Source organism: Lutra lutra, chromosome 7, assembly GCF_902655055.1.
Source record: "Lutra lutra chromosome 7, mLutLut1.2, whole genome shotgun sequence".
Taxonomy (NCBI): Eukaryota; Metazoa; Chordata; class Mammalia; order Carnivora; family Mustelidae; genus Lutra; species Lutra lutra.
In genome coordinates, this window is record NC_062284.1 from 134,329,274 (window position 1) to 134,342,290 (window position 13,017).

Here is a 13,017-nt window from a genome sequence, read left to right on the forward strand (position 1 = left end):
CCCAAATCCATATCTCATGGTCAAGCATCTTTCCTGATGTCCAGGTGCCTCCATGGCATCTCCATTGCACGATCTGTGAATGTGCAGAACATGTCTCTAGCTTAGGTTGCCTTCTGGCTCCCATGAATCTACTCTTCTGCTCACATCTCAATGGGTAGCTGTATCATCTGGCTTGCTGAACAAGCCACAACCTAGGAGACATTCTTGATTTCTTTGCCATCATCTAATCAATAACTTTCAAATGGGAACAAGACCCTTGTCTTTCCCCCATGCCACAATCCTAATTCAGGCCACCATTGCCTCTTACCTGGATGATGGCAGTAGCATTCTAAGTGGTTTTCCAGCCTCTAGAACCAACCTCCTCCACCCAGGTATCTATTCTTACACAGCAGCTGGGGAGATCTTTCTAAATTCCATGTGTGACCAGTCACTCCTCTGTTGCTAACTCTTTAAAAGCTTCCCATTGCCCTCTTGAAAGGTGTTAGTGTGATAAAAAAAGTCTTTCATGATATCTCCTGCCTTATTGCTTGCTTGCGGGGTTTCCAACTTCAATATCGAATTTTCCAGGATCATTGTGCTGAGGGGAGTCAAGATGAGATTTGATGCAAAACTTAGTTTTGCAAACATCTTATAAGCCATTCAAGCAGGTCCAAAGAATAGAGCGGAACTGAACCTGGATAATGGGGAGCAGATCACAAACACGTAGCTACTGTGTGCCAGTTCTGAAGGAGATGTGGAAATGAATTAAGACAAGGTTCTGCCCCAAAGGCCTTACAATCCATAAAGGAGTAGGCGAAGGAGGCATATTCCAAAAGAACTATTCAAGAAAACCTTCCTGCGTAGACGTCTACCACATGCCAGGCTTTGTGCCATGAAGGAAAACGCAATTAAATGTCATAAGAAAGAGGGAGGACTATGGGGATGCAAGAGGGGTGAGAGAACTTCCATTTGAGCTAGATTAGGGACATCTCTGTAGGATGGAGGAGCTGGAAGACTTGAAGGGTAGGTAGGGAATGGTCTAGAAGAGCAGGTGTCAGGGACTGGGAGAGCATCTATCCCCAGGGAACTTGGGGAGTGAAGGTGCAGACTGCATCCTTTGAAGTTAAATACCATGCTAGGGGGTCCTGTTCTCACCTGGGCTCCAGCCTCCAGCCCCTGAGGAGGCTCTGGGGATCTGAAAGGTGGCATTGCATTGCGTGCATTTCTCTATATTTGCGTAATGAAACCCTGAAAAGGTTCTGAGGTGTCACGGATGTTACCATCAAGGATGGCTGTTGCCCTTTTCACAGATGGAAAGTGTGAGGTTAAGAAGAATTCAGCTAAAATTTGCAAACATTTGAAGTATTTTCTGTGTACTAGACAATCCTTATGGGGAACGTAGAAGCAAATAGACTTTATGGAAACAGAGTTATTGGCTACAGGAGTCCAGAAGAATAAGGAATCTCTTTAAACTCGAATGTAAGGTGGTAGTCAAGGCAGGCTTCTTGGAGGAGGCATGATTTGAGCAGAACCCTAAAGCGGGAGTATGGTTGGCATAGTTGGGGAGGCAGGGGGATTTCCAGGTGTGGGCAAAGCACCGAGCATATTCGGGGGGCAGTGAAGACCTCAACTGGGGCCTGGAAAGGGGCACTCAGAGAGATGGGTCTGCATGGAGCAGTCTGGAGGAATATTCACTCTCTCTCTCCTCCCCTCTACCTGCTCTGTCTTCCACCAGGACCAGCTCCTCTTCTGCGATGACTGTGACCGTGGCTATCACATGTACTGTTTAAATCCCCCTGTGGCTGAGCCCCCAGAAGGTAACGATGACGAGGTCGACAGTAGCAACAACCGCTACTCCTACCACTTAGGGAGCCCTCACTATGGCGTGGGCCTTGTGCTAAGGCCTTTCCGTGTCTTGTCTCATTCAATCATCACAGTCCAGTGAGGCATGTAGGACTGCCACCAGTTGACAGATGAGGAAACGGAGGCACGGTTCCACCCCCCAGAACTCCAGCTTGGGGCTGAGGAAATGTTCCTGGACGTGTGGCTGAAGTGGTGGTGCTGGGAGGGCGGCTGTGAGCTTCTAGGGGGACAGGCTCAGGCCTGGTGTTGTTGCTGGAGAGCCCCCGACCGGGAAGGAGGGTCTTCACAACAGTTCAGCTGATGGCCTCCGAGCACCTAAGTGTTTTCTGAGCGGCCCTTACCCTCTGCCGAGTTACAGCCTCCAGCCCACGTTGAGGACTGGGCCTTGGTCTCTGAACTGGGAAAGTGGAAAGAGCAACGAGGCTTGCAGGCGTCAGGGCCAAGGGGTGGGGCCTCAGGGCGGGAGAGGGGCCGCTGGTGACCAGGGCCTCTCGTCTCTTGTAGGAAGCTGGAGCTGCCACCTGTGTTGGGAACTGCTCAAAGAGAAAGCCTCAGCCTTCGGCTGCCAAGCCTAGGGCCCCAGGTCCCAGACCATGACCTGCTGCTGGAGAGGCACAGGCGGAGCCCACTTCAAACCGGATCAAGCCCCCATTCCCAAATATCCAGAGAGACCAACTGTAAGGAAGACCCGTGGTCACAGAGGGCTTGGACGTGCGGCACTGAGAGGGTGAGGTGTCTGCTTACCTCCTACACACAGGTTCCAGCGTTTCGGCCAGCCCCTCCTCGTTTCCACCGGAAGGATGTCGCACTTTTGAAGAACACCCCTAGCCCCGGCCCTGTGGGACCCCCTCACGTTGCCCCCGGCCCTGCAGCCCTCTCACTGGTTCCCATTTTAAGGGAAGCTGTTTTGTGACCACCGATCGGTCCCTCACGTGTAGTCTGGTGTTTTCTATCTATTGTGTTCCAAGAAATCTTCACACAGCCTCCCACCTCCTGCTTCAGCTCTTTATCCTGAACTCAGCAAAGGAACAAAAGGCTGTGGAGAAGTTGTTATTTATTACAAGCCTCCCTGGAAACTTCCAGACTTGGAGTCAGGAGGCCATCTTGATGATGAAAATCCCTCTTTGTTCCTCGGTCTCTGTGAAGAAGAAAAGAGGTTTTCTGCCCTCCCCCGACCCCCCAAGCCCCACCCAGATACCTCGTGATGTCTACACCCAGGATGGTCTCTTGACGGGGCTGGAGAGGGAAGGAGAAGTGCTGAGGGGTGGGTGGAAATGTTGGGAAGAAAATTCAGAGGCCCTGCCACAGCCAGTCAGTATTTGTTATCCATCCGGGGGGGCTTTGTGGTTCCTTGACCTTCAGAGGTGGGGTGTCCTTGAAGTGAGATAAGGCACAGCCTGTGGCCGGGGAAGATGCTAGGGCTCTGCCTCCCCGCCAGCCTGGGTCTGGAAATTTCCCAGCGGGACTCAAGAACCAGGAAAGTGGGTAAAGACTGCCCAGTCCAGAATCCGAATGTTGGCACAAAGGACGCAGCTTTGCAAAACCCGTCAGTATTGATGTGGCACCACAAAGTCCTTTCCCCAAGTAATTTCTTCCTTCTACACGGTGTGTGTTTGCCACTGTCTGCCAACTGTTACCCAACTGCCACTGTCACCCGACTCTGGGGATTTGAGGATGGGGTCGAGATGATTGTCACCTCAACAAATAACCAGGGTGGGGGGATTCTTTATGATCACGGCGGCAGTGACGCACACTCCTCAGCTGGAGGGCTGCTCTTGCCCCCTAAGCTCCCCAGTATGTGCTGGACTCTTGTTTTCCAAAAAAAAGAAAAAAAAATGTTTTGAGAAGAAAGAGGTGGGAGGCTGAGCTTCTGAGAAGCCTGTGTTGGAAGTCAGCCCTGAGGGCCGGAGCGGCTCAGGCTGTCTTTGAATCTCAGAGGCAATGGCCACGGCAGCAGCACACAGTAACTGACACGTTTCTGGAAAAATCATTTGCCCAAAGGGCAGGTCTTGGTAAGCGGGACCCTCGCGCATGCTCCGCTTCCTTGAAATCAGCTCCATCTCCGTGGCCCGGCTGCTCCCAACAAAGGCCGAGGTTATTTTTAGTCCTCCAGCTCCTGAGGAAGGCCCTGGAGACTCAGAGGCTCGTTGGGCCACTTCTGCCCGGCTGTGGGGTTCGCTCCATGACTTGGCAAGAGCCCCCTCCTAGGCTCACTGCTCTCAGCCAGTGGCCTCAGGGCAGCCTGTCATGGAGCTGAGTGGGGCTGGTCTCACCCAGGCCCTTGCAGAGCAACCCGTGGGGTCAGTCTCCTGTAGGGGCCCGTGGCCTGCGAGTGAGCTACGTGCATACATAACAGGCTGGTTTGAAGGGCCCTGTCCAGATGGGATTTTCATCCTGCTCCTATGATACGCCCTTCCCCCTGCTGGCTGGGGAGGCTGCTTTGGATTCTGGAGGTGCAGGGAGGGTTTGGGGAGCTGCCGTGCCGTCTTATCATCTGTTCCCCAGAAGTGTCACATCAGAGGAGCGGATGTCCTCTCCCGACTGCTCTGGCTCTCTGTCTTCCCACAAAACCCAAAGTGGGGTGTCCACAAAGGCTGATTGTTGGTTTTGAAAATCACTTTGACTTAATTTTAGAGAAAAAGTTACCAGAATGTTCCCAAATGCCACAATGGCTTAAAGGTTAAAAAAGGAAGTCTGAAACCCCAAATTGGGGCCCTCCTACTTGACAAACCCTCTTTGGAGGGTGTGCACATGCGTTCCACAAGGGGGGATTGAGTCTTGCAAGGGAGGGTGCTGTAACCCACAGTGGGGTCAGGGAGGGAGCTCAGGGCCCTAGAATGGGTGTTAAGAGGGTCCAGAGTTCCCTTCCCAGTTGCATTCCCTGTGGGATCGGTGCAGCCTCTTCCTCTTTGAGGTCTCAGTTTCCCCATCTGGAAAGTGGGGATAGCAAGGCCAGCTTATGGGACGACACTTTCGGGGTACAGCAAGCAGACAAAATCTCTAGAGTCACATTTATCACTTTCTGTATTGAGACCAAGAAAATGATGGTAAACTTCAGATCGGTCTTTCTCTGACCCCCAGAGAACGAGCTAGAATCATGGGGTGCACATGGATGATCAGGGTTTTGGTTTTGCCTTTGCTATTCAGTAACAAAGTGACCTCGGGCAAGTCACTTAGCGTCTCTGAACCTCAGTTCGCCCCACCTATAAAACAGAGATAATAACCCTTGTCCTGTCTGTTCCACAGTGACACTGGGAGACTGAAAAAGCTTAATGTTATATAAACAACCACTGGAAAGCAGGGCTTTCCAGGGAGGAATCCCTAATATTTCTATGTCCCCTTCTTGTGTGAATTAGCCAAGGTTATCTAACCTTGAAAAGATAACCTTGAACTTATAACCAGAATCTCCCTTTTGACCCAAATGGGCTTATGTTTTAGGGGCTGGGCGGCCTGTGGTCAGAGGCAGTAAGCCAAAGCTGCAACAAGGACCCGTGCATGGGTTTGCTGTTGGTGGGAGGTGAGGAATCTACCCTGGGGTTGGGGATTTCAGAATGAAGATACTTGGGGCAATCCCTTCTACAAGATCATCACCACCTAGACTGGGGAGCCAACTTCTGGAGAGGACTATGATTTAGTTCAGTGTAACATTCACTTAGAAACTTTGGTGTAAAGCCCAGCTCTGCTACATTTCTAGCTGGTTGACCTTGGGCAAATTCTGGGACTCCTTTTCCATGTCTGTGAGGCAGGGAGATGTGGCCTGTCCAGCAGGGTTGTTGCCGGGATGAGCACTAGGGCTGGTGAAGGTCTGGCCCCGGGGCCTGTCCTGATGGAGGCCCCCACACTTGGGTGTCTCTTGCCACTGGATAGAGAGGCCACCAATGGGAGATAATGACACTCTTGCTGCCAGCTAGAATCCCTGGAACAGCCAGGGAGACTTTGCTCTGCACCCCGATATTGTGGCTTCACCTGGCCAGAGAGGGGGTGGATCTGCGCCAGAAGTGGAAACCCTCTTTTTTCGAGACACTTCTTTTTTGCTCCTGCAGCAAATCCAGTGCTGGCAACCTTGTGAGGCTCTCCAGGCAAGGCCTCTGCTAGGAGATTGACATTCTGTTTTCCTTCTGAACCCCACATGGACGCCTAGCACCTAGAGCAGGAGCCCCAGGGTCCCACGGCACCCCTGTTGCTGTCAGCGCCCCAGGGCCTGGTGGGAAGTCGAGGCAGGCCTCGAGGAGCAGCTGCTTCCTGGGGCTATGCTCAGATGTGAGACTGGAACTAGGGTGGTGAGCCGTGGGTGGGTGCAAGGGAGGCCAGAGTCCTCCAGACCTGGAGAAGGTAATGGGTTGAAAGTTTCGGGCTTAGATTTCACTGTGATGGTTTCACGATACCCTAGAGAGTTCCGCTCGTGGTGCATTTTAGGCTCTCTTCATTGAACACAGCAGAATGATTCCTTACGGCCCTCCCCTTGAAGAGCTCAGATCATTAAGGAAGAAAAATGAGATGATTATTATTACTTTTCCTATTGGGGCAAGTTTAGGAGACATACCCGTGTTCTTGAAGAAAGATTACTGGCAACTTCAGCTTTAGATTCAGAGAAGAGGGGCCTCTGGTTTCCTCACTGGGTCTGTGGTTGGGGGGAGGGCCGAGAGCCCCACGGACCACATTCCCTGTCCCTAGACTGGTTGTCAAGCTAGGCTACAAGGGGGGGATAGCAGCCTCCCCTCCTCTCTCACTCCCTGACCATCCCCAGGACAGGTCCCTCCTCAGGACATGAGATGTTGGCTCCCTGGGCCAGAGCTACGCTCAGACACCTAGCGAAGACACCCAGCACGCCACAGCTGGCTCCTTTTCGGAGCTGTGCGTTGGTGTCACCTGTAGTGGGTTCATTATTTTGCAGGAGGGAGGGAGGAAGGGGGGCCCAGAGGAAGGAGAGGGGGAACGTCAAAGGTCTTTCGTCTTTCATGTCAGGCAAAGCAAAATGAAGAGAAGGTGGGGAGGGCACTTGAGGAGGGCCCGGAAACCTGATTTGCACTTAGAAGTCCCAGAGTTAAATAACTAGAGGGTGTGTGGGGGGAGGCAGAGCGCTGCTGACTGCTCGGTGCCTTGAATGTGGGAGGATGAGCAGAGCCCCCAGACAGACGCACTGAGGGCTTTCTTTGAGCATCTCAGCAGCTGCTCCTAGGAAGGCCTGGCTGTGTGGCCCCCTCTCCATGCTTCCAGCCCAGACTGCTGAGGAGAGAGGCCCAAAGGAAGCACCTCCAGGAAATGGTGATGGGGAGGGGTCTGGGCCTTGCCCCATCCTCCTCCAACTGGCTTCGTAGAATGAACAGGGGGCTCCCTGTGTGAGGGGAAGGATCTGGAAGTGGGTGGATTCCCAGGGAATGTTCTGTTTGGGCTCTGAGTGAGGCTTGGCTGTGTCTCTGCTGATGGCTGAGACCTGGCGTGACTCCCCAGGATCCTATGCGGCTGTGGGGGGGGGCGTGGATAACAGGGGTCAGAGGGTATAGGAATGCCCCTTAGTCAGTCTCTTTGTTCCCAACTCCTTTCCTTTCTTTGCTCCAGTGCCTTGAAAGAGGGTCATTCCAGGGTTTCCCCCTCTTTGGCCCCACCAAGAGAAGGAAGCATTTGTGCTGATGGTGACATTTCCCAGGGCAGGCCAGAGGAAGGCAGGAACAGGGACTGGCAGGCAGCCAGAACCCTCTTCGACAGAGATATAAATACCAATAATGACCTCTAGCCCAGGCAACGAGCAAAGTGGCCATTGAGGGCAGCACCGACCCAATCTGGCACATATGTGCACCATGGGGGGAAGAGGGGAAAGGGAAGTGGTCCCTGCAGGACTTGGGGGAGGCCCCCAAGTCCCTGTGTTTCCCCTCAGCCTCCTCTCCAGGTTATATTCACGCCCACTGCATCCTGTTCCTGCCTCTTTGCATCTCTGTTATTTCCATCAATGTTACCAATATTGATGATGAAAATGGGGACACACACACACACACACAGAGCTTGACAAACTAAAGTGAACCTTCTGCATTGCTCCAGGATGAGAGGGAGAACTGCTTGTCACAGGGGGTCTTTCCCTGAGGTGCAGCCAGGCCCACCCCAGGCTCCAGCCCCTGCACACCTCTGGGACTTGTACTGAGAGCCTTATGCTTGGAGGACCCCTGATGCACCCTCTCCTCACCCTCTTCCCTCACTTCTGCTTCTTTGGGGGGAAGGTGTTTGGCAATTATCGCGAACTTGGAAGCAGAAGTCTCAGTTCTGCTGTCAAAGGGACACGCAGATTTTATGGCTGGAATTGGGATTGTGGTTCTTATTGACTTTGCCCTCTCGTGTCCCCCCCCCCCACCTGAGACCTTGGTTCTCCTCTTACTTGGCCCTCCCACTCCTTTCTTGCAGCTGCCCCTCCCTTCCCTCCTGCCACGCTAGATGCCGAAGGGCGGGACGCTGGCGGGCACGAAAGAAAAAGAAAATATACTCCCTGCACATTTTCAACATGTAGTGAAGAGGTCTAAATTGGGTACTTGAGAAAAAAGAAGGAAACGTTGCTAGATAATATGTGAGTGAGAGAATGAAACTGTAGAATGGTTAGCTCAGAGCAGAGGAGGTGGGAGCAGGTGGCCAGAGAGGGGGCTAGGGAGGCAGAGAGCCCCAGCTTCCAGATGCATCTGGTCCCTGGGACATTTGGGAAAGCAGGGGAGTCGCGCTGTGGTAGGAAACGGTCAGAGGCTTAGGGAGCGTTTGTGCCTTTGGTTGGGAAAATGAGAGAAAGGTCCACCTGAGTTCCTCACTGTTTATCTGCCACGTTGGCCCACAGGGCATTTTTGTTCTGAAGGAAAATGAGCACATTTCTTGCCCTCCATGAGCGGTTGCTGGGCAGCCTGGTACTCACTGAAACGCTTGGCAGGGCACCCACTACGTGCAGAGCAACACACTAGGTCCCCTGGGGGCTGGGAAAAGAAATCACATCCTGGCCCAGCCTTCAGCCTGCTTTTCCATTCCCAAATCACAGTCTCCCATGGCTTTCTGACCGCCTGTCAGGTAACAGATCAGCCGGGAAGGCCTCCATGTTTCTAGGTCTCTCCTTTTGCGTTCATGTGTGCTCCCGGGTAGAAGAGCAGGCTCAGGTATCTGTTTGTTTCCACCCTCTGGAGGTTGGGTGGGAAGAACACAGTTGACCCCAGCCCAGTTGCTTGTATCCGTCGGCCCAAGCTCTGGCTGCCTTTGGAAGGCGACCGTCTTTACCATGCATTTCAGCAATGATGAAGGCACCTGGGTTGGAGTGCTGCCGAGTGGCCCAAGGAAACAGAGGCTGTGCCTCCAAATGCTGGTTTAGACTCCCGGGGTGGTGGGCAGAGAGGCGTGATGGGCAGGGCCTGACCAGAGCTGGAAAGTGACTCACCTGACAGTCTTGTCCCATCGCCACTCGGAAGAGCAGAGTGGGGAATGGTGGGACGGGGGCGTCATGCTCAGTCTGGGTGGACTCCCATGGAGACCCCACCAGCCTGTCTCGGTCTCCTGTGTGGTGCTGGCAAGGGCAGCAGGAGGTGGGCTTGGGGGGAGAGGCTTGGCGTGAGGAGGGGTTTCCAGGAATCTTCCCACGCCCACCTTGGGCCAGGTGCTCATGGGATCACGCCTCAGTAGACTCCCTGTTGTCCGAATTGACAGCATCAGGAATAAGCCATTTGTTCCATCTTTTCTCTGCACATGTGACAGCCAGACTGCAGCTTCTCACTGCTCCCTGAAGCAGTCACACCGAGCTTGCTTTCAAGCGGGGTGCCCGGGCTGGGGTGGGGCAGGTATCTGCCCCGGGGTGGGTGTTAGTGCCCAGTGGGCCTAAAGCAGCCTTCAGTTTCTCTGCTGGGGAGGCTGCGGGAAGGCCCTTTAGGGTCCCTGGACAGCATGTGGCTCTGAGCAAGGCAGAATTTTGCTGATTTCTGTGAGAGACTCGGGGACATAAGGCTTTCATGATGCTTGGCCGCAGGACTGGTTTTAAAGTATTTGAGAACCTGAAATGCATTCTGGGCTTTGACCCACTGCCCATGTGAAAGCCTTCGGTTCTTTTGAACTGAGCTTCTTTTGAATGACCCCGACTGACCTGGTCTCTCATGCTGGTGACAGAGGGGAGAGTCATCTGACCTGGGTCCCGTCCAGGCCAGACAGGCAGCACCACTCCCCGGCAGCCGGCTTCAGACTCTGAGCCCACTGGCCCCCTCAGCTCCACAGGGAAGGACCTGGGAGCAGGACAGCTCTGAGTCCCGAGACGGTCTCCCCTCCCACCTCCACCCAAGTAGACTCTCAGGCTGAGAACACAGCCTGCTCAGCCCCCTCCCGGCCTGATGCTGACCCACTGGACTGATGAGGAAATTGACACCGGAAGGAGAGACTGGCCTGTTCACGGGACACGATGCACTGGGGCAAAAGCCAGTCCTCAGGTAGGTCTGCTCCCCCCACCCCATGTGTTTAGGCTGAGGGCAGTTTTAAAGCCCAGTTTTGAGAACATTCCCTTTTGAGAGCCAAGAAATGGAGCATCTCTTCCCAGAAGCCAAAAGAAATTCCTTTTCTTCTTCTAGTTCCCTGATGCCTCACCTTGTTTCTCCTCAGGTGGAGGCTGGTTCTGGAGGCTCTGGTGAGGGCGGCCAGAGCATACGAGGCCTGGAGTTGTGGGCTGGCTAGGGTAGAAAGGATGAAGGGGTCCTTTAGAAGAAGCTGCCTGTCCAGGGGCCTAGTGAGGGAGCTCATGCCTGTGTAGGTTCCAGGAAGGGTGCGGAAGCCCTTGGGCTGGGCTCAGAGTTGGAGAAGTCTGGGAAGGACTTAGTCTTCCCTGCTCTGTCTCAGCTGGAGAATAGATCCTGGGGGCCGTGCAGCCTCGAGAATTTACTGCCCCCAGATGGCTTTGGCTGTATTCAGAAAGGGTAGCCCTGGAAACATTCCAGCGATCTCCCATTGCTAGGTCTCCATGATATCTCTAGACCCGCAGACGCTATGCCAACTCGGGGTCACTTGCTTCCAGGTGTGGGCACAAGAGAGGGAAACCCTTCCAACAGTAATCCCCATCTTTCCAGAGTGCTTTCTTGTCTCGTGTACTCTCTCAGCCCACCCCCACCCCGCCCCAGCTCGCTCTGAAACTCTCAGTCATAACAGAATGGCTGAGAGAGCTGGCCTTGGCGATGGACATGCTTGTAACGGGGGGGTCTTGCTTTTATGCCCCCTTGGACTCCCTCCCCATCGGACCTTGGGTACCACACCATGTTAACTCCTGCTGACTGGACAACTTAGGGTTTTTGCCTTGAGCGGCTCGGGCACATTGGACGGTGTCCAGGACGGAGGCTGGCACAGCTTTCATGAGACTAGAGAGAAGGGCTCCAGGCTTAGGAAGCTGTACAGAATGGTCTGAAGATGAGGTCCCCATTGGTTCCTCTCAAAAGCAACCAGCACAACAGGCAAACAAACAGAGGCCCCCAACCCTGCCCCCAGCTCTGCCCCGCCCCCCCGACTCTTCCAGGTGTGATGTGATACACTCTCAGTGTGTAGGTGTGTGCCCCGCTCTGCCCCCGTCTTCTGGGGTGCTCCTTTCTCCCGTGTCAAGTCTCCTTTCTCCCATGGCTCCCGAAGTGGAGGGTGCTGTGATGTTTCTGCCCTCTCTGTGGGATGTATCACGAGCTCTCGTGTTTCAGTATGGGAGGTGAGGCCGTGCCCCATCTCCCACTGTCTGAAGGGGCCACGCGGGTTCTGTGACTTCCCCGAGAGCTGGTGTGCTGTGCAAGTCTCCAGGAGGATCTCCAGGTTGGAAAGAGCCCACATCCCAATTTTTAGGCCCACCTGGAAGCCGAGGCAACTGCTTTGTTCGGGAAGGCTGCCTGGAGGGGCTGCCCAGGACCCAGGACCCCTTCCTCTCTGCCTGCCTTTGCCCCTGTCCTGACTGGGTTCTGGCAGGAGGGCCTTGGAGACGTCAAGACCAGGAGCCAACATAATGTAGGCATCAAGCAGTCTCTGTCTTGGGGAGCCCTGGGCATCCCAGCCCATCTGCGGAGCCCTTGCACGCTCACAAGGACTGAGTCAGGGGCCCCGTCCCTTCTTTGCTGTGGTTAGTATCTTGTTCTGTGGTTGGTTAGCCGTGTTGATGACCTATGTAGCAAATCTCTTTTGTCTGCAATTTAGAGAATGTGTAAACAAATAAAAGGCTTTAAAATGCTTGGGAACTTTTGGTTATTTCCCTCTCTTACCCATTCCCTACCCCAGTCTTCAAAAAATCAACTGGAAACACAAGGATCCTGTGACAGTAGGGCTCTTTCACGCTGGGGTACACAGTGGGACTACATGTGTGCACGCAGTGCGCGTGTGCTTGCGTGTCAGGCTCCACAGAAACCCTGGTGCTTCCATGTTTGCGAGGAGACTCCCAGTCCGGGTGTCAGTTGTTGCTGGTGCGGGACTTCTAACACCCCTCCCCAAGCTCCTGGGAAGCCTCAGTCCCTGCAGCTATCGTGGGTACAGCAGGCACCTAGAGCTTCCCGGAGGAGGAGACCCCCATGAGAGGCCAGGGCATTCTGAAGAGAACCCCCTGGAATTCTGGGGGAGGGGAGGTGCATGATTCTGAGATGACTCACGGCTGAGATGGGGGAACTCGGTGGGGGAAAGAGACCTCAGGCTCAGGACCCATCTAGAAGCCCGCTGAGTCATTGCTCCTCCCCTCTCAGGTCAGAAACCACCTTCCATAAAAGGCAGTGAGATGGCTGCCTTGAGCAAGGAGCAGGAGGCTTTGCAGAAGACACATCTGAGTCTCCCCAGCCTGCTTAGCAACCGCCTTAAAGGAACAGTGGGAACCGGGACCATGCGGCCAGGGGGGTGCTAAGGCCCCCGGCTCGGAGTCAGTCTTCCAAAAACACACTGAAGATAAGTCAGCAAATAAAGCCTCCCATGTATCAGGCACCGGGGGTCCAGCAGGGAAGACAAGGCCCTCCCCGTCACTCGGCTTACGAGCCAGACAGGTAGTAACACAACATATGATGACCAGGGTCAAGGGGGAAGTGTGGGGGAGAGGCTAGAACCCCAGCAGGGACTTCGGTCTCAGTCCATCAGTGGGCTTGTAGTTGGAATCTGCTTGGGCTTTCCAGGAAGACCCAGGTGGACAAGGCAGTGGGGAAGAGCAGGTGTCTCTCAGTGCCTCCGCTGGGGGCGTGC

At 54.2% G+C, this 13,017-nt stretch overlaps 1 protein-coding gene across 1 annotated transcript in view; it reads left to right on the forward strand.

The window, feature by feature from the left end:
- DPF3 (double PHD fingers 3) overlaps positions 1 to 12,031 on the forward strand; it is a 172,565-nt gene extending 160,534 nt beyond the window's left edge. Inside the window, exons 10-11 of the mRNA XM_047736071.1 lie at positions 1,715 to 1,796; positions 2,347 to 12,031. Of these exons, the coding sequence (XP_047592027.1) occupies positions 1,715 to 1,796; positions 2,347 to 2,417 (153 nt within the window). The 3' untranslated portion in view covers positions 2,418 to 12,031. The remainder of the gene's footprint in view (positions 1 to 1,714; positions 1,797 to 2,346) is intronic.
- Positions 12,032 to 13,017: the final 986 nt, after the last annotated feature.